The 27,589-nt window shown below is 55.1% G+C and overlaps 11 protein-coding genes across 11 annotated transcripts in view; 4 read left to right on the top strand and 7 right to left on the bottom strand.

Annotated features, from left to right (window-relative positions):
- Positions 1-346, top strand: part of A1O3_06727 (uncharacterized protein) — a gene marked incomplete at both ends in the record, with an annotated part of 1,602 nt that extends 1,256 nt beyond the window's left edge. The window contains one exon of the mRNA XM_007736844.1: positions 161-346. Coding sequence (XP_007735034.1) covers positions 161-346 — 186 coding nt within the window. The remainder of the gene's footprint in view (positions 1-160) is intronic.
- Positions 347-587: 241 nt separating this feature from the next.
- Positions 588-3,851, bottom strand: A1O3_06728 (isoleucyl-tRNA synthetase; the record flags this gene model as incomplete). Its single annotated transcript, XM_007736845.1, has 1 exon — positions 588-3,851. The coding sequence occupies one exon, from the start codon at positions 3,849-3,851 to the stop codon at positions 588-590; it is 3,264 nt and encodes a 1,087-aa protein (XP_007735035.1).
- A 580-nt stretch (positions 3,852-4,431) lies between these two features.
- Positions 4,432-7,374, bottom strand: A1O3_06729 (uncharacterized protein; the record flags this gene model as incomplete). The annotated part of the gene is made up of 1 exon (XM_007736846.1): positions 4,432-7,374. The coding sequence occupies one exon, from the start codon at positions 7,372-7,374 to the stop codon at positions 4,432-4,434; it is 2,943 nt and encodes a 980-aa protein (XP_007735036.1).
- A 530-nt stretch (positions 7,375-7,904) lies between these two features.
- Positions 7,905-10,010, bottom strand: A1O3_06730 (uncharacterized protein; the record flags this gene model as incomplete). Its single annotated transcript, XM_007736847.1, has 2 exons — positions 7,905-9,080; positions 9,162-10,010. The coding sequence occupies 2 exons, from the start codon at positions 10,008-10,010 to the stop codon at positions 7,905-7,907; spliced, it is 2,025 nt and encodes a 674-aa protein (XP_007735037.1).
- A 698-nt stretch (positions 10,011-10,708) lies between these two features.
- Positions 10,709-13,192, bottom strand: A1O3_06731 (uncharacterized protein; the record flags this gene model as incomplete). Its single annotated transcript, XM_007736848.1, has 2 exons — positions 10,709-12,822; positions 13,042-13,192. The coding sequence occupies 2 exons, from the start codon at positions 13,190-13,192 to the stop codon at positions 10,709-10,711; spliced, it is 2,265 nt and encodes a 754-aa protein (XP_007735038.1).
- A 544-nt stretch (positions 13,193-13,736) lies between these two features.
- On the bottom strand, positions 13,737-14,853 carry A1O3_06732 (uncharacterized protein; the record flags this gene model as incomplete). Its single annotated transcript, XM_007736849.1, has 2 exons — positions 13,737-13,928; positions 14,047-14,853. 2 exons carry the CDS (start codon positions 14,851-14,853, stop codon positions 13,737-13,739), a joined length of 999 nt encoding a protein of 332 aa, XP_007735039.1.
- A 1,658-nt stretch (positions 14,854-16,511) lies between these two features.
- On the top strand, positions 16,512-17,306 carry A1O3_06733 (uncharacterized protein; the record flags this gene model as incomplete). The annotated part of the gene is made up of 2 exons (XM_007736850.1): positions 16,512-16,576; positions 16,820-17,306. 2 exons carry the CDS (start codon positions 16,512-16,514, stop codon positions 17,304-17,306), a joined length of 552 nt encoding a protein of 183 aa, XP_007735040.1.
- A 512-nt stretch (positions 17,307-17,818) lies between these two features.
- On the bottom strand, positions 17,819-19,878 carry A1O3_06734 (uncharacterized protein; the record flags this gene model as incomplete). The annotated part of the gene is made up of 5 exons (XM_007736851.1): positions 17,819-18,106; positions 18,260-18,597; positions 18,716-18,966; positions 19,062-19,609; positions 19,750-19,878. The coding sequence occupies 5 exons, from the start codon at positions 19,876-19,878 to the stop codon at positions 17,819-17,821; spliced, it is 1,554 nt and encodes a 517-aa protein (XP_007735041.1).
- A 1,199-nt stretch (positions 19,879-21,077) lies between these two features.
- On the top strand, positions 21,078-21,461 carry A1O3_06735 (uncharacterized protein; the record flags this gene model as incomplete). Its single annotated transcript, XM_007736852.1, has 1 exon — positions 21,078-21,461. One exon carries the CDS (start codon positions 21,078-21,080, stop codon positions 21,459-21,461), a length of 384 nt encoding a protein of 127 aa, XP_007735042.1.
- Positions 21,462-21,809: 348 nt separating this feature from the next.
- On the top strand, positions 21,810-23,154 carry A1O3_06736 (uncharacterized protein; the record flags this gene model as incomplete). The annotated part of the gene is made up of 2 exons (XM_007736853.1): positions 21,810-21,963; positions 22,055-23,154. 2 exons carry the CDS (start codon positions 21,810-21,812, stop codon positions 23,152-23,154), a joined length of 1,254 nt encoding a protein of 417 aa, XP_007735043.1.
- Positions 23,155-24,163: 1,009 nt separating this feature from the next.
- Positions 24,164-27,098, bottom strand: A1O3_06737 (uncharacterized protein; the record flags this gene model as incomplete). Its single annotated transcript, XM_007736854.1, has 7 exons — positions 24,164-24,516; positions 24,568-24,636; positions 24,677-24,798; positions 24,905-25,151; positions 25,210-25,414; positions 25,475-26,551; positions 26,595-27,098. 7 exons carry the CDS (start codon positions 27,096-27,098, stop codon positions 24,164-24,166), a joined length of 2,577 nt encoding a protein of 858 aa, XP_007735044.1.
- Positions 27,099-27,589: the final 491 nt, after the last annotated feature.

A 27,589-nucleotide genomic window follows, 5' to 3' on the forward strand; every position in this document is an offset into this window, starting at 1 on the left:
CCTATCCTCTCCTATCCTCTCCTATCCTCTCCTATCCTCTCCTATCCTCTCCTATCCTCTCCTATCCTCTCCTATCCTCTCCTATCCTCTCCTATCCAAGCCTATCCTCTCCTATCCAAGCCTATCCTCTCCTATCCAAGCCTATCCTCTCCTATCCAAGCCTATCCTATCCTCTCCTAGCCCCGGCTGGCTCAAGGTGAACGAACACACGAACCTACACAGTCGAATCTTGGGGTGGACTTTGACGAATCAAAAGAAAGGAGAAACGGAAATGGAAACAAATCATTTCTTCTTCGTTCCTGCCGTTCATCATGACCCATCATCTTGGTCGGATATCGATCTCTAAGATAACTCAGTTGACTGACTCATTCTTCTGGTAGAAACACGCCAAAAAGTCTTAAGTCTTGATCTCGACGGGCAATCGCAATCCTCTCGGACTTGGAACATGTATCTTTCATAGAGAATCCCACAATCAAGCCATCAAGCCATTTGCCTGCCATGGCAACCTTCACTCGCTCGGTCTAACTGCCTAACTGCCTGCCTGCCTACCTGCCTGCCTGCCTGCCTGGCCACGTAAATCCCCTTCTTTAGATCTTAAGCAATCTCAACAGGAACGTTGCCTTCTGCACCTCTTGCACCTCCTCGGTGATGATGTCGTCCTTGTCCTTGCCTCCATTCGTCACCGGTCCGTCAAACTCGGTGACGACGTGTTTGTCGACGGGCCGCCTCAGTGCCTTCTCGATGTATTGGCCCTGCTCTTCAAACACCTTCTCGATGCCGATGTGGTCGGGGTCCTCCTGCACGCGGTACTCCATCTTGACGTCGTCGGTGGGTTTCAAGTTGGCCTTCTTGCGCAACTGTTGCACGCGGTTGATGATTTCGCGCGCGAGGCCTTCCTGCGCCAGTTCCGGGTAGATGGCCACGTCGAGAATGGTCAGCACGTCATTGTCGGTGTTTGTCTCTTGGTCCTTGGAATTCTCGTCTTCCTTGAGAGCCCGGCGGACCACGAGGTCGCCCTCGACCAACTCGATGCCGGCCACGGTGATCTTCTTGTCCGTGAGATACGCCTTGCAGTCATGGGTCGTCACGTCCGGCAGAGCTTTCTTGACCTTCTGCACGTCCTTCTTCAATTTCTTGCCCAGCACCGGCCAGTCTGCCGTCACGCTGTATTGCACATTGTATTTCTCCTCGTCGGATGACAAGACCAAGTCTCGCACGTTCAACTCTTCCGTGATGTATCCCTCCAACGACTTTACATCGTCGAGATACTGCTGATCCTTGTGGATCACCACCAGCGTCTTCAATGGCGTCTTCAGGCCGATCGACTTCCGCTCCCGCGACTGTCGAGCAAGCTCAATGACCTTTTGCATTCGCGCGACGCGTCGCTCTACAACCGGGTCAAACAGTTCTTGGCGGACTTCGGGGAACGACAGGAAGTGAACACTGCGCATGTCTTGGCTGTGCATGGATTTCGGAATGTAAGGCAGAAGTTTCGTGTAGATAAGGTCGGCAATAAACGGCGTGAAAGGAGCCAGTCCCCGGACGAGGGTGAACAAAACGTCAAACAAGGAGTTGAGGGCATGCAGGGTGTCGTCCAACCCCAGCTCGCCCTTCAGTCGCTTTCGGTTGAATCGGATGTACCAATTCGTGGTCTCGTCGATCAAATTGAGCAGGCCAGGCACCACGGTGTACAGACGATACGCGGCCATTTCCTCGTTGATGTACTTGAGCAAACTCTGACAGCTGGCCAAGATCCATTTGTCCATGACGTTGGTGTTTGTGGCTTCGGCCTTGGGGTCGAAGACGTAGTCGATGCCTTCCACCTTCTTCAACAGCTCTACTTGGGCATCGAAGAACTTGTAGCTGTTCCACAGCGGCAGAAGCACTTTTGCCACGATCTCCTTGACCCCGGCCTCTTTGAACCTCAAGGACTCGGCCCGCACGACAGGCGAGTTGATCATATACAGACGAAGAGCGTCGGCACCATATTTGTCGATGACGGTGGTCGGATCCGGGTAGTTCTTTAGACGCTTCGACATCTTCTTGCCGTCTTCCGCAAGCACAATGCCGTTGACAACACAGTTCTTGAATGGCAGGATCTTCTTCAGATGGATCCCGAGAATGACCAGAGTGTAGAACCAGCCTCGAGTCTGATCAAGACCTTCGGCGATGAAGTCGCCTGGAAACGTCCGGTCAAAGAGATCCCGGTTTTCGAAGGGATAATGCGACTGGGCGTACGGCATACTTCCCGACTCGAACCAACAATCAAAGACCTCCTCCACGCGGCGGAGAGTCCCGTTCCCCTTCTGGCTGGGAATAGTAATGTGGTCGACACTGTCTCGGTGGAGATCAGTGATCTCACCTTCGTAGCCACTCAGCTTCTTCAGCTCCTCAATGCTACCGATGGCAATGACTTCGGAGTAGTCCTCGCTGGCCCAGAGGGGAATGGGCGTGCCCCAGTAGCGATTTCTCGAAATGTTCCAGTCACGGGCATTTTTGATCCAGTCAGCGAACCGCTTCTCCTTGACGAAATTCGGCACCCAATGTGAAGCGGCAATGCCCTCCAGCATCTGAGGAATGATACTTGGCACCTTGTCGTTCCCTGCAATGTTGACAAACCATCCAGACACGGCGCGATAGATCAAAGGTGTGTCGGACCGCCAACAGAAAGGATACTGATGGGTCAACTGGCTTTCCCGGACTAGTCTTCCCGTCCCCTTCAGGTATTTGATAACGTGTTTGTCTGCTTCCTTGACATACTGACCGGCAAAGTCCGTCACCTCTTTGGTGATGCGGCCTGTTTCATCCACCGGATTTGGCGGAAGTCTGTCGTGGCTGATGATACCGCTCTCCAAACAGACGCGGAAGTCTTCTTCACCGAAAGCAGGCGCCTGGGAAACGATACCGGTACCGTCTTCGCCCGTCACGTACGCGGCATTCAAGACCCGGAAAGCGCGGTCCTTGAACTCATCGTAGAAGTAGTTGAAGAGGGGCACATACTGCTTTCCCTTGAGATCCGAACCCTTGATCCGGTCTAGGATCTTGAACTTGGCCTTCTTCGGGTCTTTGTACAGTGTCCGCAGAAGCTGCTCTAGCAGGATGTATTGCTGTCCGGATTCATCGTCCAGGATCTTGACGTAGTCGAAATCGGCGTTCACGGCCAGAGCAAGGTTGGCGGGAAGAGTCCAGGGTGTGGTCGTCCACGCCAGCAAGCTGGTCTTGGGATCATCCACCAGCGGAAACGCAACGACCACGGTGGGATCTTGGGCCTCCTTGTAGTTGGACTGCGCCTCATGCTGACTCAGAGGTGTGCTCAAGGCGGTGGAGAATGGCATGACTCTGTAACTGCGGTACACCTGGCCCTGGTCAAACAACTGCTTGAACACCCACCAGACCGATTCCATAAAGGTCGGGTCCATGGTCTTGTAGTCGTTATCGAAATCGATCCACCGCCCGAGTCGGTCAATGGTCTCCCTCCACTCGGACGCATATCTCATGACAATGGCCTTGCATTCTGCGTTGTATTTTGCGATCCCCATCTCTTTCACCGCCGCGGGGCCGGAGATGTTGAACTTCTTGTCAATCTCGTACTCAATCGGCAAGCCGTGGGTATCCCAGCCAAATCTCCGCTCCACATGGTACCCTTTCATAGTCCAGTACCTCGGGATGATGTCTTTGATGGTGGACGCCAGCAGGTGGCCATAATGGGGGAGTCCGGTGGCGAAGGGTGGACCGTCGTAGAAAGTGTAAGGCTTGTTGCCCTTGGACAGCCGCAGTTGGGTTTGAAAAGCGTCAATCTCTCGCCAGCGCTTGAGGGTGGCAGCCTCTTCTGCGGAGAAGTCGACCGCCATGGTTGCACTGTGGGATGAATGACTGACTGCTGGGCGGAAGAGACGCTTTTTGACCGCGATCGACTGACTCACTCGCTTCGCTGGGTGTGTGACTTGGACTGTAGAGTCACCGCCGCGACCAGTCGTGGGATTGGTAGTAATAGTAGTGGTACTATTCACCGTAGGAAATGGAAATCTTGGCAGGTACCAGTCACGTGCCACGGCCCTGCCCACGAGGCTAGATCACGTGCCATAGCCCACAGCCCTGCCCGCGAGGCTACCATGACACCTGTATGTGTATGCACGGACTCTTTGTCACACTCATCTTTAGAAATGCATGGAAAAGCAAAAGATCTCGTTCGGGCGGCAAACAAGTGAGTCCATTGGGTCTAGTCAGGCTGCCACTAGAGCTGAACAGTTGCGCCTCCTCATATTGCTACTATACAGGGTATCTATCGCTCCGGGTTCTACATGGTCGACTTTTGGTGGGATATATACGCCTCCCATACCAAGCTACGCTATGCTATGCTGACAGAAATGGCCACTACCGGCCATATCTGGTTGAAGGTGGCCAACGTCTCTGCCCAAGCTTTTACGAAATTCAATCAACGTCCTCATCCGCCTCATCACTGACACCGTCTGTGGCATCACCGTCCCCGCCCTCGTCTTCGCCATCAGCCGCGTCGTCTTCTTCGTCTTCGTCTTCCGAGACTTCCTGGCCCAAGTCCTTGAGCTTCTTTTTGTCGGCGGTTCTCTTTGCCTCAAGATCGCCGAACACAACCAACAAATCGTCCAGCTCGGTCTGGACGTCTTTCCGTGCAGCCTTTTCTCTCTCCAGTTCCTCACCAAGATGTGCGGCGTGCCCTTCGGCATCCTGAGCGCGGCTCTCTGCCCGAACAAGCCGCGCCTCCAAGCTCTCCGTCTTGGCTTTGTATTCTTCATGCGCAGTCTCGAGGTCCTGGACGTGGTCGGCTTGCAACTTTTTCAGCGTTGTCTCTAGCTCGGCTAGGGATCGCTTTAGATCTGCAATCTCCGCTGCCTCCCTCTCACGGGCTTGTTGGGCTTTGGTATCGACCTCGTTCAGTTCTCGCCGGTGTTGGTCGGCCAAGGCAGCTTTGTCTCGGGAAGCCTCCTGCTCGCATAGTTTCAGGCGCTGTTCGAAACGCTGAATCTCCGCCTCATTCTGCTTTCGAAGACTTTCTACGGTGGAGATATGTTCGCTTCGCCTTCTGTTCAGCTCGTCATCGTGGTTTCTGACCAGGACACTCCGTTCCCGCACGAACTCTTGCTGTAACTTCTTCATTTCCTCCTCGTGATTGTCATGCAGACTCTGGTTGATCTGCTTGATTCTAGACAGTTCCACCGCGGCCGACTCGCGAGTGCGGCGGTGGTCGAGTTCTTCCTGTTCAAGCTTTCTCTTGAATTGGAGCAATTCGGCATTGGCAGCCTCCAGAGCCTTCTTGTGTTCATCAACTTCGGCTTTCAAACTGTCCACCAAGTCTCGATCAATCCCCCTTTGCACCCCGTTGCTTGCAATCGAGATTTCGAACTTTGGATCTCGATCAATGGCCCGCAAGAATCGACTGAAGTTATCCTTCAGAAAGGCAATGAACGTCTTGTCAAAGAAGACCTCGGGTAGGCCACCGTTACCCGTCTGCGGCAGGACCTCGAAGTCACGGACAAATACATTTTCTCGGAGTTTTGTCAGTCGATCCACGTAGGTCTCTCGGCCAAGACTATTCAGCAAAAGCCCATGGAGCGTGGTTCTCGGGATAGGTGAATCCTTGGTCGAGAATTCGTAGATGATACCCAGTAGAAAGGCGCATAGACCTGCCACAAGTGGCATGGAGCTGTTGGCGATTTTGACCGCCGCCACGAGCCCCGATACATTGCTTCCCTCGCCCAGGAGGTCGTTGACCGCTTCCGGGTCTTCGAAGAGCCAGATACACAAGAGCATGAGGTACCCTAGGAGGGCACGCTCATCCTCGACATGCTGGACGCCCGCCACCACATTGCTGGTGATACTCTGGATGAAAGTGACCACTTCTTCGCCGTTTTCGGCGTCACCTTCCGTCACCTCCAGGGCCATGTCTTTGGTTTCAGGAGTGTCATAAAGGAGATGCAGTACTAATACGGCAGCAATCCACTGCTGGTAGGGGTCGGAGTTGTTGCGAGCTGCCGGGGGTTCAAGAAGCACGGTGAGCATGTTGGGGATGGCATCATCACCGGCTCTATGGCCATCGATTGCCCTGCGGAGAACATGAGCTTTGATGCCTGAGTGGCCCTCAACAAATGCCTCCATACAAGAGCTTGCTGCTAGGCGGACATCAAAGAGCGCGAGCGGCGAAGTCTCCAATGCAAGCTCCAGGAGCGCCTCGATCACGTTTCGTTCCTGATAGTGTGCCCTGCTAGACTGTGGCTGTTTGTCGGGGGCTGATCGAGTAGCGTGCCCGTTGGTCGACGGACTGTCCGGCTGCTTGATTTGCACAGGAAGGTCGCCGAAGCGTTCCTGAAGGACATGATTCCCTCGGATGATGTCTCCGCATGCCTGAAGAGATTTGGCACGAATGCCAGTACTGAAGGCCGGATGAAAAGCGACTCGTAACACGTCCTGCAGCACACCGGTCTGCCAAAAGGCCTGTTGATTCACCGGGGTTCCCTGTGCGCCTGGGGCCAGAAACAATTGAATGAGTCCCAGCAAACCCCATAGGTTCATGTCCCGTTGCGGCTTCATCCAATCTGAAACACCATCTCCGGAATCCTCTTGCTCGACCACGGCCGACAGTAGTTTCCGGACCTTGATGATGCCGCCAATCTCCCTGAAGTATGACTGATTCGATGTGTTCAAGTTGAGTAGGTTCGCCAGCAGAGACAAGCAGTCCTGTACGGTGGTGGAACCGTGGGTCAGGCCGCCGTCGCCCTCGATCAGTGCAAAGACGCGATCGAAGGCATTCTCAAAAGCCACGACCTTCTGCAGCTCGGCCGAGGTCGGGGTCAAGGCGACCAAGAGAACCAGGGCCTCATTTCGAACGGCCTCTCGTTTGTCGTCCAGAACACTGGTGACGCGTGAAACGCCGAGCGGGGCGGAGAAGATGGCTTCTTGCGTGCGCTGCGGCCGTGCGGTCGAGATATGAGACAGAATCTGGAGGACGTAGAGTCGCAGATAGAACTCGCCCGATTCCAGCAGGTCCAGCAGCGCGGTTATATTGTCTTGCCGCTGCGTGAATTCATCCGCCAACCACAAAGCAATGTCATCCGAAGCCTCTGGCGACTTTTCGTCCGGCTCAAAGAGCATCAACAGCGTCTCCAACACCACCTTGATTGTGTCCGAGTCGTCTCCATCTCGTCGGAGCCCCGCAATCAGATCTCTCAACGCACCCGAGGCGACGGAGGCAGGATAGAGCTTGGCGAAGCTGCGCAGACCCAAGATGGCCGCCCGGCGGTCTTCCAGCAAAGTCGCACTCGATAGCCGGTTGCTCAGGGTCTGGATGGTGTCGGTAGCGGTTTGTCGGGCGGGAGCTTGGGCTTCCAGTATTCGCATCATTGTGATCGTGAGGCAGTGTTGGTCATTGCGGAGAGAGAAGGCGGGTTAAGACTCGTATCCCTTGATCTTGATCCATCGCTATAGGTCATGACATGTTGACAGAGACAGAAAGAACTTGGAACTTTTCACGGTGTTGACGCGGGCATACCAGGTCGATCCCTTCCAGTCTAACCTAGGTACGAAGTCGAACACTTCCAGTATAACCTAAGGTAGGTACGGAGGGCATTGCGTCCTGCGGTGCCAACTGTCCGCAACTGAACTGATGCATGCCAAGAGGAGGTTAAACTGCGTTCACGTTTGGGGAAAGATGGTGACGCCGCCCTAGGAGCTCAGCCTTAGGAGCCCTTAACCCTAAGTAACCCTAACCCTAACCCTAACCCTAGTATGGCATATGGCATATGTATGCGCACCCTCAGCCTCGCCGTGTCAACTAGACTAGATTGAGTGCTTGACTCTCCGCTCTTCCATTTCCATTTCCATTCCCCTTAGCCAAGCATATCTACGGCAGATTCTGTATCACTATCATTGTTTTAGCCCATCAGTGTTTCCCAGCCGTTTTCCAGAACGACTTCCAGCCAGAAGACTCTTCTGCCCGAGTCGAGCTCTTTCCATAACTCCTTGACAATATCCAGCGTCGTATTCATCGGCTGGACCGAGAGATAACGAACGCACCCATTGAGTCGTGACCACAAGAACCGGCGCCAGTATGCCACCGAATCTGAATGCGGCTCCTCTCCATTCGTTTCCCTCCCGTCCGGGGCCGATGCCGACGCCGATGTCGATGCCGATTCCGATTCCGATTCCCCATCCTTTGGAAGTCGCAGCTCGTTCGCCGCCATGACCAGGATGAGTGGCATAATCGTACGCGTTCCAGACTCGGTCGACGTCTCAGCAATCGACTTCAAAATCTTGGTGGCAAGCGCGAAAAGAAATTGGTCCACGGAGTTCTCGGGGGCGTTGGCGGAAGTGTCGGAGGGCGAGGGCAAGCAGATGGGATAATCTCCCTCGGGAAGAGCAGAGAGAGGACTGGCACTGTCGCCACTCTGATCCTGTACGGACGACAGCCGCATCCTCAACAGTGAAGGAAACGCTCGGTATACTTGGAGCAGCGCTGCGCAACGATATGCTTCGGCGATATGTAACAAGTCGGCCACGGGCGTACGCGTATCGTTGGTGCATTCCACGTTTTTGAGCAACAAGGTTTCGTATGTAAGGAGAGCCTCCTCGACCTCCTCGACCTCTTTGAGCGCCTGGGGCCGGCAGGCTGACCAGTGATCCCACTTGTCGGTGTTGGAATCGATCGACTTCCCCATTGTTTGGAGCTCCAGGGTCCGCCTGCGTACCAGGTGGCCTACCTTGGCGAAGAGCACAAATATCTCGGGCGTGGCGCCTGTGATAGGATGTGGCTTGATTTTCGACACGCCGCCAGTTTGCGGTCGGGCACTTCGGTTGGACAGCAGGGTTGATGTGGAAATTGAACCTGAAGAGTTGAGGTCCCCGAAATGGTAGGATTCCAAGCATTCGATCACGCCACTCCCATCTTCCATGACGAAGGAGGCCAGCATCTCCCAGTATATCAGCATCGGAATAATGAAGTCGATCTGGGCCGAAGGGCCGCGGGCGATTTGCTTTGACAGCCACGGAGCACAAAGGGTTCTTGCTCCTGCAAAGTGCTCGCTGCCGGTTGCATAGCGGTCATGCCACGGCTGGCTCCAAGTCAGCATCTTGATCACTCACCAAAGGCGACGGACAGCAATCACGATCACGATCACGCTCACTCCACTCACCTGGGTCACGCCGAGCAGAATGACCGAGATCATCAAGTCCTCGCTCACCTCGGCGAGATTGGCGACGCTGTCTGATATTGATCGGACCGCGGCGTTTTGCAGCTCGAGTCCCTCCCGATGCCGGGAGGGTTGGAGTTGTGACAGGTGCGCTGCTGACATTGCCTGGATGCAATTGGAGAGCGCGGGCGAGCTCCGGATCATGTTGGCTATTTCGAATCTGAACGGGTTGGAAGGCGAATCGAAACAGGAGAGCAGAGGACAGACATTGCTGAAATAGTACTCGACGAGGAAAGTCGTCGTGTCTTGCACGCTCGGTCGGATCGATGGATGGTTGCGGGGTGGATCAGGATCGTTGCCCAAGTCATTGTCGTATCCATGCTTGGAATAGGGGACCATTTCTTGGATGTCGGTTGATTGCGCCTGGAATGGTTGGTCTCTTGGGCTGGAACCGTGGCCATGGTCTTCCTTCGCATCCGCCGTCGGCGACGCGAGTAAGAACAGATCTCGATCGAGCGGTTGCTGTTGTTGCTCCTGTTCCTCTACATCGAGCACACCGAGCAAGACGGACCAGAGCCCTGATTCGAGGCCGGAAGGCACCTGGCCTGGCTCGGTCTCAGCTGCATCTGCAAGGGGTAGGTGGCCCGGAGATTTGGTCCTGTTCTTCGGGGTCGTAATCACCTTCAACCCGGAGCCCGAGAGTTCGCGGTGTTGGACCCAGTGCAAGCCGCGTTTATATCCTGGGCATTCCAGTCCTCGCCGTCGGCACTGGTGGCAGGACGGTTGACCCTCGTCACATTTGACCTTTTGAGATCTCGGGTGTTTAGTGCGGCGCTCGCTCACAAGAAACATGGAAACAGTTGGGAGTTGGGAATTGGGAGTTGGGAGTGTAGTGGACGTACCCTGCGCTCCTTGCATCGCTTACAGCCACTGCGGGACTTGCGTTGCCTGGGGGTCAACTCTCGGAAAGGCGATGGCATTCGTCACGACTACTTGGGATTTCGATTTCGGTTTCGACTTCGACTTCGACTTCGACTTCAACAAGAGTCAGATAGTGGGTTAGCAGTCAAGGTGTTGGGAGAGTAGAGATGAGGAATCGCGGCTCGGGATCCGGAAGGAGGTCGAACGAACAAGCATTCCCGTCCCAGTGTTTGGTGGGCAGAACCCAGAGGGAGATACCATGTGGCTTATCAACGAAAGCCTTAGGACTACCCCTCTATAGGCCGGTACAGTACTCCGTGCATAGTACTCGATACGCGGTAGAGATAAGGCCCAAGACGGGTTAGCTGCTGGAGCAGCCCCTAAGCCCATTGGTTGTGGCCGAGAGACAAATGTGGGACCTGGCCAAAGGGCTCCGGGCCTTCCACCGCCGGTTTGGTGGCCGGTAACGGTCGACGGTCAACGGTCGACGGTCAACCAGTGTCCAAACCAACATTTAATCGTCTTTTATTAACTAGTATTGCTTCGACTACATATATATGATGTGCTACTTAGGACCACTCTAATCATGGCGCAGGTAGCCCGAACCCAACCGGGTCACCGGTCACGGCTCAGGGGCTCTTAGGCCGAGAATGGTTTATGAAATGGTGCAGGACATTCGAGGTGAGTTTTGCGACGTTGTTGTCATAGCAGTTCCAGGCCATGGTCCAAATCCAGTTGATGGAACCGACGGAGAAGACGAAGCCACCGCCGCGGGTGTGGAAGAAGACCATGTCACTTCTGACCTTGGGGTTGTTGGCGCCGTTGGTGGTCTGGACGCCGAAGCCGATTTCCTCGGTGAACAGATTATACAGGGCGGACTGGGGCAAGGAGGTGGCCAGGACGACGGCGTCGGGGGGCGACCCCAGGGCAACTTCGTAGCGGTCGATCTCGTCGCCACTGGCGCCGCCGCCAAAGTCGCCGATGAGATCGTGGTCGGCTATGCCGGCCCACATCCAGGCCAGGTCGGGATGCAAACTCGCAGCGGTGCGGCGGTAGGGCACGCCGGAGCCCAGGCCGCTGCCGGCGGAGCCGACACCGACGGTGAGGTTGGGCCCGTGGCCGCGGGCGCGCCACAGGCCGCCGAACTCGCCGGTCAGCGAGTGGTGGTATTCGCCGGGCGGGTTTTCAAAGGCGCGCACGCCCTGGATGCCGCGGCGCACCTCGATGCGGTGCGGCCGGGCCGGGTCGCACGCCGTGACCCAGTAGAAGCCGTTGCCGCCCAGATACATCAGACTGCCGCCGCGGTCGGCGAAGGCGTCGAAGCACTGCAGGTGCCGCATGCTCGTGTACTCCGGGTGGGCGCCCGAGATCAGCGTGTCGATGCCCTCCAGCGCCGCCATGCCGAACTCCTCGAGGTCGTGGTCCGTGATCAGCTCGTACGCGACGCCCTGCCGCTCCAGGAAATCCAGCATGAACAGGTCGTTGCTGAAGTCGCGCGGCCGGTCGAACGCCCAGTGCACGAACCCGGTGCGCACGTTCATCAGCGGCCGCTTGCTGCTGACATACACCGACCCGTAGCCGTCGACGTGCTTGTCGTACAGCGACCGCCCGACGTCGCGCCGCGCCGCCAGCCGTTCGAACAGCTCCGTCTTGTTCCACGCCACCTTGTCCCACATGCTCGGCCCGCTCCAGTCCCACATGTGCTCGTTGGCGTACGCCAGGTAGCTGTACGTGCTGGCCAGGAACGCCACTTTGGCCGTTGTTGTCGTCGTCGTCGCCGGAGCCTGCCCGGGCCGCCGTCGCACAAAGAACGTCACGTGGTCCGTCACCCCGTCGTCCGTCGTGCACTCGACCGCATAGGCGCCGCTGCGCAGGTCGGCCGGCAGTTTGAGGGTGAAATCGGTCGCCCATGCCGCGTCGTCCAGGCTGTCCTCGTGGAAATGGATCGCCCCGTACCCGTACGACGCCTGCGTCCAGTCGAACAGCGTCGCGTCCCAGTCGTGGCCCTTGACCGCGCGGATCGGCGCGTTGACGAGAACCCCGTGCCGGCCGTGGCCCGACACGTCGACGATGGAATCCGACGGGATTTCTTGCGAAAAGTCGTACTGGACAATCACCCGCGACCCCGACGTCAACCTCGGCGAGTCCAGCCGCCCGTTGAAACAATTTCCCATCACCCCGCCGCCGATCCAGCCGGTGGCCAAATAGAGCGTCTGGGGACCACTACCACTCCGACTGCTCAGAGCGGCTGGCGACTGAAGCCGTTGCGTGTGGGACACGGGAGACCCGATCTTGGCCACTCCACATGCCACCGGCACCGGTGCGTATTGTAGTACCACCACGCTGTCCGTGTCCGTGGCCGGCGTGAAGCTGAAGGTGACGGTGACTCGGGCCCAAACCTTGAGCTGGGGAGCCAGCTCGGTCACGAGGCTGACCACGGAGGTGCCGTCCCCCACTCGGAGTTCCAGCACGTTCTGTGGGTTGATGAGCAGCGCGAACCCGGTCTTGTTCTCCTCGTCCAGAGTCGACACGAGCACTTGGTTGTGTCCGGCGTCGAGGAGCGTGGGGAACATGTACACGCTGAACTCGAGACCCGGGCCCAAATCCTGAAAGGCCTCGACGCCCAGGTCTGCTTTCGCATACGATCCCACATGGCAGACTTGGTGGCGGCCCGGATGGCGTTCTTCCTTGACCGATGAAATGTATTCATGACGCTTTGGGGCGTAATTGGGATCCTCGTGGCCTGCCCCTCAAGAGTAGAGTCAAGAGTCAGCCGGAATCCAAGACTAGTGATTAGTATGTAAATTAAAGATAGGAAAGATGTTTTGATTGTCTGGGCGCCTGATGAATGAATAGGTACAGCAGCAGGTGAGTGTGAATATGAGTGTGAGTCTCAGGGACAGTACCGGATAGGACAGGACAGGACAGGACAGGACAGGACAGGACAGGATAGGATCCGTACCTTGAATGAGGCGCATCAACCGATGCGAATACCATGGCTGATTGGTCGACACCTTCACTTCCAGTTGGTCGCCTGGTGACACAATCCAGGGAACCGTGTAGCCGAGGATCTCGGTCTTTATGGTGGTGGTGGTGGCTTCTGCTTCTGTCATGGTTATGGTACAGTATCCAAGCCGAGTCTATAGATACGGTATATCTACGCTGACACTGTCAAACGGCCAGGCCAGGCCAGCACGACAGGCGAACTTGGAATGAGAATGGGAAGCTATGATATGTAGCGAGTACGGACAGCAATAATTACTAGGTACGTACTTGATCTAGGCTTCTTGTCCTTATCTGCTTCCCGGTGATGGATGGGTATAGCCTGAAGATGGGTCCACATGCCTTGGGCCCACGTCTAGATAGGAATGGTAGTGCGAAGGCGACTGCTCGATATCGATATCAGACACTGGAAAGCTCGCTCGATGAGGGCCCAGGATGTCTTGATACAGAAGGTACACAATACACAGTACACAGTACATAGTCCATGGTACACAATCGTTTACAGATTGGTCATCTCGATTAACCCGAACCCTAACCCTAACCCTAACCCTAGGACCAGGACTAGACAAATTGTTTGAAAGACGCCTCCTAGAAGCCATGTGCAATTGAACTGTACAGTATGCCTATGCCTATCTATGCCTACTCCTACCGCAATCAATAGTAATCCGTCTTGGTGACGGGGCCCTTCTGTGCCGGTCCCGGCCCCTCCAACGCAGTCATGGGATGCCCAGTCTGAATCCAGCCCAAGAAGGGCCGGCTGAGATCGTATCCCAGCAGCTTCAGCATCTCCGGGCTTTGAAGCTTCTTGATCTTTTCCTTGTCGTTGGTCAAATACTGGTTCTCCTCCTGCCCAACATAGCCATCGAATTAGTATGGGATCCCTCACCCTCGGTTGCAACAAGACACGACGTCGCGCACACAGAAATGGGAGGGAGAGGGACAGCAAATGAGATAGAGTGCATACCTGGCGTAGGAATCCCTTCGTCATGAAGGCGCAGTAGACCAACCGCTCCTCATCCGGCGTGGTGTTGGCCGAGCCGCCGTGAAGGCACGCCGCCATCATGAAGAACGAGTCGCCCGGCTCGAGTTCGGCGTAGTAGGCCAGACTCTCGTCCGGAGGAGTGTCGGGGCCCCAAAGATGCGAGCCTGGAATGAAGCGCGTGGCGCCGTTTTGCCGGGTGGTCTTCTTGCCCGCCACAAAGATGCCGATTTCCGGGTCCTGGCCGATCTGGTATTCGTCGGCCGTCATCCTCTGTACCTGAACGTGGTGGATCATGCTGTCACGATGTAGGCCCTGCGCTCGCGCCCCGGGCCCGACGGACAGCACAAAGGTGGTGTTGACCTGAGGGGTCGACGTGCTGACTTTCTGCTCGTCACCGAGCCAGGAGGTGATGGTGCTGCTCAGCATCACCTTGCACACGTCCTGGTAGAGTTTGTTGCCCACGATGCTTTCCATGTACGCCGTCGACTTTTCCGCCAGCCCCGACACGCGGTGCGTCTCCTTGGGGAAGAAGGTGCCGTCCCAGGTGCCGTCGACTTCCAGGTAGGGCCGCGTATCCTTCTCGATCACGGCCAACTCTTCGGCGCCCACGAGATTCCGGATGATGCAGCCGCCCGCCTGGATCAACGCCGCCACCACCGCTTCGGGGGTCGCGGTGGCCTTGTCAAACACCGTCACTTCTGGAAGTGGCCGGTCACGGTCGTCGCCATATCCAGCTTTCACCGCCGGGGTCTCCGTCGCCGTGGCCGTGGCCGTCGCTGTCGTAGACATGCTCGCGATGGTTGTGGTGCTGGTGCAGTAGATCTTGGGGCGGAAGTCGGAAGTGGAAGTCGGATATCTCCTCGAGCTCTCTGCCAGAGTGAGAGTGATGGTTGGTGTAGGTTGTAGCTGTAGCCGTCGTTGTCGTGTCTTCTCTGTAGGACTTTATGAAAGCAGGCTGAGTATGGTATTGGTATATTGGTATGCGCCGCCGGTGGGCCGAGATGCCATGCCATACCATACCCAAGTGCCCAGGGCGTAGGAAGCCTTAGGACCCCCCTGGCCCCATATTTCCGCCCGGTTTCGGCATTATAGTGCCAGCAAAGGGCGAGGGCAGCTGCCTGGCCTGCTTGTTCCAACACCCACACCGAGATATGCGCCCACATACTCCGTACACACGCCGTGTACAGCTCGGAGGCCCAGGCCCAGGCCCAGGCCATTCCCCTTCGGGCATGCGAGTACGGGGGTCATCAAGTGCGCGAGGGAAACCCTTATCGCGGATGGGGGTCGGACGTGGTACATGGAACGTGGTACATGGTCGGGAACGGGAATGGGCTGGTAGCGCTCTGGCTCAGCTTCGCACAACGAGCCCTGATGCAGCTTAGCCTTATGTTAGCCTCGTCGTCCGTTATGGTATCTTGGGGGCTTTGGATTGGAAGATGCGATTGGCCGTGACCGCAGACATGCCCCACGCGAATGGGAATGGCGGTTGGTTAATACTAGATTCTATACAATGTCACATAAGATTGCACAGTAATTACCTAGGTAATGGTGGTACAGTATTGGTGGTATCTCACGCGAAGGGTCATAAATCATACGCAGGATCAGGATTTCGCAGTTTGCACCGCCATGGGCCACGAGAGTCAGAAACCTAGATACCATGGCACACGTGCCTGCTCCTATTGCGACTGCCACTGCCACTGACTGCTCTTACCAAGACTCTCTGACAGGGGAACTTAGTGCGAAGTGCGAAGTGCGAGATTGCAAGAGATACTGTACCTACAGTAAGTATGTCATTGATTCGCTTGTCCTGTCTCAACGATATCTCGATGCTGGTGCTGTGCACAGATGTGATCCGCCAGCCGGCCCGGTTATCAGAAGGTTTCGACCACTAATCATCAACAGCAACAGCAACAACGACAGCACCAGTGGCAACGATGTATGGGGACTTTGCCTACCTAGTATACAGGCTAGGCAAGGTACTCCGTTCAGCACATCTACGTAGTTAGCCGTTAAATCCAGTACGATCGAACGACCAATCAGGCCAAGTCGAATCCTGCTCTGTATCCGTACTACGTTGTTGGAGACAGTTAGTATCACCGCCACGGCATGTACAGTGAAGCTTGTTGCGGCTAGTTACCTGGCATCCGGTGTGACATTTACGATATCTGATTTGAGTTTATAATACTACGTATGTAGCATGCGGGAGCCTAGATTTAAATTCAACTCCTCCATGCTGGGTCCGGAGCTACGACCGTACTACTGTCTCTAGAGGCACGGAGGAAATTGAGAGAGATATATCTCAGCATCACCTCGACCACCGTACACTGCACCTGCTGTCACCACAGTGCTCCAGGAGGGGTGGTTAAAGACTTACCCAGAACATCCAAGGGCATCCTACAGACCAACAAACCATCCAGGCAACCACGACCACGACCACGAACACAGCCATGCATCCAACGCAGGAGAAACTGATTGCTCGGGCACGCGACTTTTTTGCCGAGGTGCAGAATCTGTAAGTTTCTATGTATCTGAGTATCTGAGTATCTGAGTGTCTGTCTGTCTGTCTGTCTGTCTGTCTGTCTGTCTGTCTGTCTGTCTGTCTGTCTGTCTGTCTGTCTGTCTGTCTGTCTGTCTGTGTGACCGAGCCATCCTCTCTGTTGTGTTATTGCCTCTAGGCCGATCCCATCAGTTGTGCTGTGCTGTGTTGTGGTATGGTATGATATCTAGGCTGATTTGATGGTGATGCCTCAACCAGCACGCCCGGAAAAGACCTCGAAGCCCGCCTAAACCAGAACTGGGGCCCCGGCACGCCCATCTACGAGGACCTGTGCGCCTACATCCGCGAAGGCATCGAACAGAACCAAGGCTGGGTGGCGACGGAGGAGCTGGACGGGCCCAAATACCGCCGCAGCGTCATCAGCCGGCCGTGCGCCGAGAACCGCTTCTTCAGCATCACCACCGTGTACATGGAGAGCGAGGAGGTGTATGCCGGCCAGTACCATCAACACCCGTACGGCGAGATCAACTGCGTGGTGCAGCTCGACCAGGGCAAGGACAAGTCCAAGTCGGCCGAGCTGAAGGGCATGAATGGTTGGCAGGGCGCCGGATGGACCTCGCCCGGCCCAGGCACTCACCACTACCCGGAGGTGCGTGGTGGCCGGTTGGTGGCTTTGTTCTTCCTGCCGGCAGGTCGCATTTCTTACGAGGCCACGCCGGACATGCCTCAGCCGATATCGATCTAGGAATAGAATCTAGGATGAGGACAAGGACACATATGCGGACTAGGGCTTAGGACCACTAATTGTAACTGAGGGAAGGGGAGCGGAGCGGTGGAATCAGTCAATCAATATCAATGTCCGGCCTGAGTGGCGCCATGAACAGCAGAGCAGAGCAGAGCAGAGCAGAGCGATATGATATTGTCACGCAGTCGATCTCGAGTTGAGAACATGGAAACCGAAGGTGTCACATTTGATCTAAACATAGGTAAACAGGCCCTGAAACGAATACGATTGTTCTTCTTCCTATTCCTATTCCTATTTCCCTTTCTCTGTCTGTTCCTTCCCCTCCGCACGGCGTTGCTATTGCCGGTCGACTCGACTCGCAACTTAAGCCCAAGCTCAAACTCGACGATATCTTCAGATCCGCCACTCCCCACCCCCTCTCCCAAGCCCGTTTACTTTCCTGTCCGACAAGAACCTGAGGACAAGTACACGAAAAGATCGGCCCTGGAGCGTCGAGGCCAGGTCTCTCAATCTCAGGACTTCTCAGTCGTGACAGAGACCTCGGCACCGTGCTTGAGATCGGAAACTTCACCCTCTTCCACCGCGGTGCCATCAATCAGGTCGACTTCGCTGGCCGACACCATGTTGGTGTCGTTCATCCAGTATTTGATGATGGGGAGAACAAACACCGGCCCCGCGGCGGTGAAGGCCCAGCTACATCCGAACATGAACTCCTTGGAGTAGTTGTCCAGGTTGAGCGCGTAGGCGGCCAGCAGGGAGGCCGAGTTCAGGACGCGGAAGATGCCTGCATAGACGGCGATCTGGGGTCATGTCAGCCTGGATGCCGGCAGCGGCAGGTTTAAGGCAAAGGCAGGGGAAAGCAATGGTCAAGGGTCAAAATCAAGGTCATGGTCAAGGTCAAGGGTCAAGGGCTGCTTGGTAATCAGATTATGTCAGGGGCAACACTCTCTCACCTCGGTCGGCTCATTGCTCAAGGCTCCGATGAACCAGTAGGAAAAGCAGTTGTAGGTGGCATCGAGATAGCCGTACATGAAATACAAAAATGCATGCGAGGCGTATCCGGGGCTGAAGACGTCCATGCGTTCGGCCTCGGTGAGACCCATGACGGTTTCGCGCATGGCAAAGTAGCCGCCGATCCAGATGGCGTTGACCAGCACAAAGACGTAGATGGCCCCGGCCAGCGCACGGCCCCGTCGCTGCAGAGGCAGCTTGTCCGTGATCAGCCAGAGAACCCAAGGCGCGATGATGGCCCCGAGGCCATTCAGGAGAGCGTTGAGTGACCGGCCACGGACTGAGGGACAGGTTAAGTTGGTCAGCAAGGAGATCTCTTTGATCACGGTCATATCATTTGAACGTCCAACGTCCTAGGGGTGCGTTAGGCGTAGAGACAGCCAAAGCCAAAAACTCACCGGTGAAGACGGCGCCGTTATACTGGTTCCCCTGGTAGATGAAATAGAAGTTGACGGCCCAGCTCATGGGGAAGAAGAAGACGATCCACCGATGGGCCATGACCACTCGATAGCTCGACACCAACTCCTGCTTGAGAGTCTTGTGGTCGCCGAGGGTGACTCGCGACCCATCCTCGCGCACCATCTTCTGCCATGGATACAGAGTCAGGCCTATCACAGAGCCACAGATCATGAGGACGAAGAATCCGATGCTGGCAGGCTTTGATTAGCGTTCTATCAATATATGGATTGCCCTAGAGAGATATCTTCGAGGGGTCTTAGGGCAAGGGTTGGCGTCTGCACTCACTAAGTCCCATCATTGACCCGGCTCCCATTGTTGTCGCCGGCATTCCAGTTCTGGCCCAGGGGAATGGCGGCTCCGATCAGGGCGCCGACGTTGAGGATCGACCACATGATGGAGATGTAGAAGCCCTTCAGGCCCTCGGCAGCGTAGGCCGCGACCCCCGTGCCCACCGCCTGCCACAGAGTCGCGGCCGAGAGGCCGTTCCACGCGCCGCCGAAGATGACGAAGCCGGTGTTGCCGGTGTGGTTGTAACACCACAGCGAAGCCGCAAAGGCCGCGTAGCCGACGCCGCCGAAGCAGAGCATCGGTCGCAAGCCAAAGTACATCAGTAAGGCCGGCGCCACAAAACAAAACACGGTGAAGACGGCGCAGAGCGCGATGTTGGAAACGTCCGCCAGGTACGCCGTCTCTTGACCCGCGCCGCCCAGGGACATGATCACCCCGTACATGCCCACCGTCATCAGGAGCACCAGGCCCAACATGGCCGCCTGCACCCGCGGGTGGCTGTAGGCCGGGATTTTGAGCCCCAGGACGTGGTATGGCTTCGGCAGCTGTGCGCATGTCAGTTATCATCTGATTCGGATTCGGATTCGGACTGCCGCAGGTGTGGCGGGTTGCAGCCTGGGATATGGGGTATGGCACGTGGGATATGGCATATGATATTGGACATGGACACGGAACGGTAACTCACCTCGAGCGACCCTTTCACCACTTTCGTGGCCTCGTCGTGCGTCATGAGGATGTGGTCGCGGCCGACCACGACCATGGCGGCATCCTTCTGTCCCTCGGCATCGATGCTGGAGGTGAGAGTGGCGGTCATTCTGTATGTGGGCTGTGGGCTGTGGGCTGTGTGCTGGCGTCGAGTGAAGAAAAGATTGGTGATCAGTCACCAAGATATGTAGTTAGTTGGTATCTATCCGTCCTATCCCAATGTGTAGGGTGTAGGTGGTGGCCGTCCACCGCTGGCCGAGGTGCAGATGTTGAGATGGTTATATCCTCGTATGCCTAGGTGAGTAAGGTACTATCCCCTGGATGTATGTATCACAGTCCGTCAAGCCCAGGCCCAAGCCCAAGCCCAAGCTACCGTGACAACTGATAAGTGGGATGGGTATCGGTACTAAGAAACCGTGGTTGAGGTTGACTGTTATCTTGCAATTCGCCTCCATCTCCCTTCTACATGGCGTGGTGCGGGTGGCGAGAAGATGGGGATAGGGATGAAAACGATAGTCCTTCTCTACAAGCCCCAAGCTCTACATAGATCTCCTCACACTCTCGCACTCTCGTCCATCGTCTCTTATCTCGTCGCACTACCCTGCCCGATCGAGTTAGTCTTGTCCCTAGCATCGTAGCCTCTATCGTGTGGATACGAGATGTGGACCCCCTGGCAAGGAACTGACTCGTACCAAGTAGAGATACTCTGTCTAGAGTGTTATCAATAGAGTGTTTTGCATACATATGGGTAGATATCATCGAATCATTATATGACTATCATCTCTATTACCTAGTACTAGTACACGGTGTCTGTATCCTCGTGCGTACTAGGTACTGTACTATGTAATTAGATGCCTCGTCTGTGACAAAGTCTTACAGCACCTTGCACTTCGCAATACGATACCCGACTGAGCTGGTTGCTCTTGGTCCTTAGTCCTCGATAGGAGTGGGACGATACAAACATAGTACACAAGACGTATCAAGTATAGCTGCCAACTGCCAACTGCCAACTGCCTATCCATGTTCCTGCACGGTCCGCGTCTGCGTCTGGTTTGGAGGCCGACGGGTTCCAATGAAGGCACACACACATATACACGCACACCCTATGACCGACCGGAGGAAAAGGTGTACACATCCCGTCTCGTCCTAATCTAATTGACTTTCTGGCTTGCTTATTTCTTCGAATCGATCACGTTCTACCTTCTACCTTCTGTCTCTCCACGGCGAGGCAGTCAGTCTACGAGGAAACATAAACCATTAACAGTATCAAGCCCAGGCTTAGGGGAGAGTCAACCTTCCTACAAAGCCATGGCTAAGGCTCGCTTTGGGACCGAGACCATTTTCCATCTCTCGATGTCGCCGCTGCCGCCGCCGCCGTCATCTTATCTCTTCCTCGCGGCTGCGGCCGTGGCCTTGTTCTCCTTAATCGCCTCCCTCTACCTCTACGTCGGCAGCAAGAAGGCCCAGCTTGACCATATCCCAGGACCGTGGCTGGCCAAGTACACGGACGCGTGGCGAGGCTACCAGGCATGGCGGTTGAACCACTACAAGGATCTCAGTAACTATCAGATCAACCTGATCGGCCGTTACGGCGATCTGGTCAGGATCGGACCCAATATTGTCCTTTGCTTCGATCCTGAGGCCATCAGTACCATCTATGGCTTCAAGGAACGGCTTGAGAAGGTGAATTGAAACTGGAATTTTGCTGTTGCTGTTGCTGTTGCTGTTGCTGTTGCCGGCGGTGGAGATGCATCCCTCCCTTCTCCTCTGGAAAAACAGAAAAAGAAAAGAAAAGAAAAAGGTTGTCAAATGCTGACTGAGTATCTGTTTATAGGGGCCCGGGTACGCCGTGTTTGTCATGACAGGTGCGTATGAACATCAAGGATACTTACTCTAAGCTACTGCTACTGCTACTCCTACTCCTAGTTCAGAGTTGCATCTACCAACGGAAAAGCTGACCAGACCCGACCCTGACCGGGGCCGGTGGCAGGCGTGTCGCAGACAGCACTCGTGGGTGTGCGTGATGAGAAAACCCATTCCATGTACAAGCGACCGATCGCGAGTACATACTCACTCAGCTCGCTGAAAGGTTACGAGCCGTACATCGACGGCATGATCGAGAAGTTCATGGGCATCCTCGACCAACATGATGCGTCGAACGAACCGATCAACATGAGCAATTGGCTGCACTATTGTAAGCACTTGTGTAGCAAGGATTTTCTGTTATAATTCCAGTCTTGCGTGCAAACCTCCGACCTCTGACGGAAGGACTGACAAAGGTCCAGGGGCGTTCGACATGATCTCCAAGATGTCGTTTGGCGAGCCCATCGGCTTCCTCGACCACGGTAGTGATTTCAACGGGATGATCAAGAGCCAAAAACGGTTCTTCCGCTACATCAGCATCGTCAACAACATGCCGATCCTGGACTCGCTGCTCAAGCGCAATCCATTCCTGAAACTGGTCAAGCAGAAGCCCAGCATGTTCTTCACCTTCACCAAGCGCATCGTGACGGAGCGCATCGCCCAGGCCGAGAGAGAGAAGGACAAGAAGGAAGACCCTGAAGCTGAAGCGTCCAGTCCAGGTCCGGCCGCTCATCACCACCGCGATATGCTGGGGAGCTTCATCGAGGCGAGGAAGACGTACCCACAGATCATGACCGACCTGCGCATTGCCCATCTCTCCACCACCAATGTCGTGGCGGGCGCCAACGACAGCGCGAGCTCCATGGATAAAGTCATCCACTACCTGGCCGGCCACCCGGACGCCCAAGAGCGGTTGTACAACGAGATCACCAGCGTCGTCAACGGGACGGCGACGGCCGTGAAGGAGAAGGACAGCAGGGAGAAGGACAAGGACAGCAAAACTGAAGGCGAAGGCCCCGCCGCGCTCGAACTGGCGCTCAAGATGCCCTTTCTCGAGGCCATCGTCCTGGAGTCATATCGCACGTTCGGCGTGCCCTCGAACAACATGGAGCGCATCGTGCCCCAGTCAGGCATGCGTCTGCCCAACGGCGTCCAACTGCCGCCGGGCGCCGTGATTGCCATGAACGCCGCCTCGATGGCCATGTTGCCGCACATCTTCGGCGCCGACGTCAAGGAGTTCAATCCCGACCGATGGTTCCAGGCTCCCACGGAGAGTGACGCCGAGTACGCATCGAGAAGGCATGCCATGGACCGGGCCGCAGGTATGGTGTTTGGCCATGGAAGCCGCGGTTGCATTGGCAAGAACGTCGTGCAGCTGGAAATGTTCAAGCTTTGGGCCTCTTTGGTGAGGGTCTACAGGGTAAGTTTAAGTCTGGCAGGTCGTCTGGTGCGGGAGATGCTCCTGCTTTCCCCTATGATTTGCGTTTGTATTGACCATCCAATCCTCTTTACTACCCACTAATACACCCTTCCCTCTTCTTTACTACCCACTAAAACATACACCCTTCCCCTGAGGGGTATATCACGCATCCCGACCAGAAGACAGTCGAGCAGTGCTCACTCAATTCAATCTCTAGTTCGAACCCGTCGACGTCCAAGTCCATAACGTGATGGTGATCCCAAGGAGACGCGAGAGGACATGCAAGGAGGAAGGGCAAGGGCCGAAACCTATACCTATGCCCATCTGATGAGACACGAACAGGTACAGATACATAAAACATACGGATACTAGGTACTGTAACGCTGACCTCACCTGTGTCAAACTTAGCCTAAGGCACTAACTTATAACTTGGGCATTCCCAGCCTTGTGCTTTAACCATAAGGCTGGTTTAGCTGTGCTATCTATACTACATATCATGCGCTCACCCTTCCCCCTGCGACCCTTTGATAGATGAACATGGAATATCTCAACCTTTGACAACCTGTCTATTCTACGATGGATAAGCATGGTTTTCTGGCGGAGCCGGCATTTATACAGAGTACTCCGTAGATAGGTACGATATAATGGAAGCAGTCAGTAAAGAAATGGTACGAGTACTGCATAGAGTATGCCGGTACGGATACGCTACAGACAGATCATCTGCCCCTAGGAGCTAGGAGGGAAGCAAAGAACAGCCTGGATCGATCCTGTTTGTACCGGAGAGACGAGCCAACCTCTACCCGACTACTCAGAGGTTTCCAATTCTACCTGAGATGTACTCCGTACTCCGCAACTAAGCCCCTTAGCCCCTTAGCCTTAGGGCCCCTACCCGGACGCCATTACACCTGAGCCACGACTAAGCGCTTCTCAAGTTGTCTGTGATGTCTGTAATGTGGCGGTGCAATCCTGAGCGTGCCTTGTATGGCTCCAGTCTCAAAGTGAGGCCCCTCTTTAGGGCTAAAGCTCCATACTGTTGCTACCGGGCTTCTCCTTCGCCCACTCACCCTCCGAGTGCCCAGGAACAGTCCGCAAGTAGTCTGTACTGTGACGGTCAAAATCGCTGACAGACCAGCGCCTGCTCCAGATGATCCCATTCGAGAGTTTCTTTCCGGGACAGAGCAAGTTGCCTGGCAGTAGTGCAAACATTCCGGATTTGGCGTCCATTCATCTCGAGAGCCGCCAGCTCATCGATATGGTTTTCCAGGTCGTTCACATCTACCTTCTCCTCTTCTGCCCGGATCATGTCGAAGAAATTCTGCCAGATCCGTTGTCTCGACTTCGCCGTGAGATCTTCGTAATGCAGTGAAACCTGGATACGAGATGTCAAGGCCGTATCGAATGTCCCGACGCGGTTGCTCGTAAGAATCAAGATGCCATCGTAGTACTCCAAAGTGCGAAGGAACACTGGCGCGGTCAATGGTGATCAGTCGTCATGAAAATAAAGACCAGACTTACCTGACGCAAGGCTGTTCTGCTCAAGATCTGCAAGGGTACATTCTTCAAGAAGGAGGACTATTCCAAATCCTTAGATTCCCACATTCTCTGCCTCACATGTCTTACTTACCACAGTTCCATCTTTCACCAAGCATGAGAACTTTCTCCAAGTACTTCTCGACCGTCTCAGGCTTAGTTCCAATATCACGGAACGTGATATTGTATAGGGGCATCTCCGACAGCTCAGCTACACTGTGCGAAGTCAGTACACCAAGGTTGCTGAGCACGGTTGCAAGCTTTTGTACCTCTCTGAGTCATGGTGTTAGCTGCTCTTCCATGTTGCACATCGTGGTCAAACTCACCGGCTGTAAGGGTCTTCCCAGTGCCCGGGCCGCCGTGAAGAAGCATGATGAGTCCATTGCCTTTGCCAGCGATAAGATCATCTCGCCTGGTGTTCAAAATGTGCAGCTTCTTAGGATCTTTTGAAGAGACTCTGACTAGCACCAGTGATTTGACCATATCTTTGATCCTGGGTGGAAGGACCAGTCGGTCGAATGCCTCCTTGTTCCATTTGACTGGGAGGATGTTGTCAACGAGAAGCTCGTCTGTTGGTAGTCTTAGCATTAGATTGAAAAGGTGTGATGACACTTCAAGTGCACGTACTCCATTTCTGCTTTTGGAACGAGAAAGCGTGGATCTGCGAGGGTAGAATGACATATTCGTCGCCCGTCAGATGAGCATCATGCTGTATCGCTTCTGGCCATTTATCAAATGATACTCTCTGTGTTGTTTGAAAGTCGAACACTTCGGCACCGGGATGAATTTGCCGATATGTGTTGTAATCAACCATCCATCTCGACTCGTTACTCTGAAGCAGGTGTCAGTGATGCCATCGCACATCTTCATGGACCCGGTGGTCTCATCTTACATAGTATTGTTCTCGCTGGAAATCCCATCCTTCGTAGGCCACGAAGCTCGGGTATCGTAAATTCCAAAACTTTTGTCCTCGTCCCACCAGATACGCCCAATCCCCCGGCCTTGCGAACTTTACGGGATAGACTTCAAGGTCACCTATGTTGACGACAGTCTGGAAGGGTCGATCGATGGCTAAGTCGCGGCGTTTGCGGCAGAGCGAATGGCCATTGTAACCCCAGACCCAGCACTCAAGGCGTATCTTCGATCCGCCGATCGGCCATGCTCTGAGGACACATGCAGTCAGCATGCCGCCAGTTCGGGTCACCACAATCTCGTTTGGGCAAAACAGCATCTCGATGTTCCGGCTCTGAATTTTGCCTGCTGCGATAAGATGATCCATTTCCGCAAAACCTTGGCCATGAGTGCACTCTATGTAATCTAGTAGAGCAGATGCCTGGTCCTTGACTCCACTCGAGCCGGTCTCAGCGGCCAAAGCGATGGATTTTCTGTGATGGTAGAAAAAAGCAGTCGAGTACACATCGGTGTGCGGTTCCCGCGCATTATGCTCATTTTCTCGGTTGTTCGCATAATAGGCAGTAGGGTCGGAAAGGCAACGGCTGACGCTGTGAATGATATATTGAAGATCTTGCGAGGTGACGGCGACTCCTTCGTCGTAGAATAGCTTTAGCTCGGAGCCTGGTCTCCTGTGGCGTACGTTGTCCCATCGGGTTGCATCGCTACACCGATAGTAGCGAAAGACGATAAAAGCAATACCCCCCGACCTTTCGATGAAATCTGGAATGTTGTGGACAGGAAGACCTGCAGTGAAATGCGACCGTCTATCGACCTTACTCTCTGTGTCCAACTCCCAGTGAGGCTGGACGGAGAATATTTTGCTGCCCGAATGGAAAGAGCCGTCACAGATGATTTGATGCAGGACTCGGAAATGAGTCTCGCTCTTTCGCCCTGCTGCCGGTGCGTTGTCGTGTGTATTGGCGGGGACAGCCGTTCTGGTTGCCCGTTGTGGCGTGGGCTTAGGAGGCTTTTCCAACCGTGTTTGCTGCGGACCGCCATTAGAATTGTCCAAGGGCTGTTCACGTAAGGTCTGAAAGGTTCCCAATGCTTAGACTGACCGTGTTCAACGTCCCTGCCGAAACCGACAGTGTAGGCGAGGCACCTCGCTCTGGCCTGGGCGACACCGTGCGCCCTTCAGTTCCCAACCTCTGTTGATCATTGTCACCGCATACTTCGACGATCGAATATCGTTTCCGTTTGACAGCAGTTGTGCGCGTGGCAAAAGCTTCCGGCAAAGTCGTACCTACCTTGGGAATGGGAGTCTCATTGGGGGTACCGGGAGGGTTTCTTGACGATTCGGGCTCTGGCGCCTCTGCATTTCTTCCTTCCCTAAACCTTTTCAATTTGAGAAGTTGCATCCGGTAGGTGTGAAGTGCGTGTTCATCCACAATTCCACTTCCTATCACTGACCCTGGCAACGGTCCGGGGTCTTGCAAAGGACTATGTGCTTCCCGTAGAGGCGGGGACTGTGGATCGTGTGCGTTCGTCGTCGATTTTCTGCCCAGAGTTTGCAGAGCAGCTCCCTCTCTTGCGACCCTCCCCTGCGACAAATCTTGAGACATGGTCGAATGCACTTCCTGTTCCCTTGCCAGTCGTAGGGTTTCGGGCGTGCTGGATTGCAAATTGAAGGAATTCTGGTTTGATGGGGTTGTGTTAGAACCCATCGAGGAGATGGATCCTTACGAACACGGCGCTGCCCGAGATGCAGCTACCTTCAGATACCAAGGAGTCACAAAGTGCAATGACATTCGGTGCGCGAAAGGAGATCCCTTTGAATGGTTAGGGTATGCACAGTCGTCTGACGTGAGTTACTGAGGCTCGTTCGTGGTTGTTCGGGCGAGGGCGAGGAGGGCGAAATAAGGACAAGAAGGCTGCGAGTTGCTACTCGGATGGATGCGATGGACTTGTCGTGCCGCACTGTCTCAGCCTGCGGAGCTTCTCGTGGTGTGCACACCGTTTCAGCCACGGGAGCAGGGGATAGTGTATCTCCAGTGAAAGCGCTCGCTAAGCGCCATCCTTGCATAGCCACGGCCAACAAAATTCCAAGCCGCCG

The sequence above is a fragment of the Capronia epimyces genome, assembly GCF_000585565.1.
Source record: "Capronia epimyces CBS 606.96 chromosome Unknown aczIQ-supercont1.5, whole genome shotgun sequence".
NCBI classification, from domain to species: Eukaryota; Fungi; Ascomycota; class Eurotiomycetes; order Chaetothyriales; family Herpotrichiellaceae; genus Capronia; species Capronia epimyces.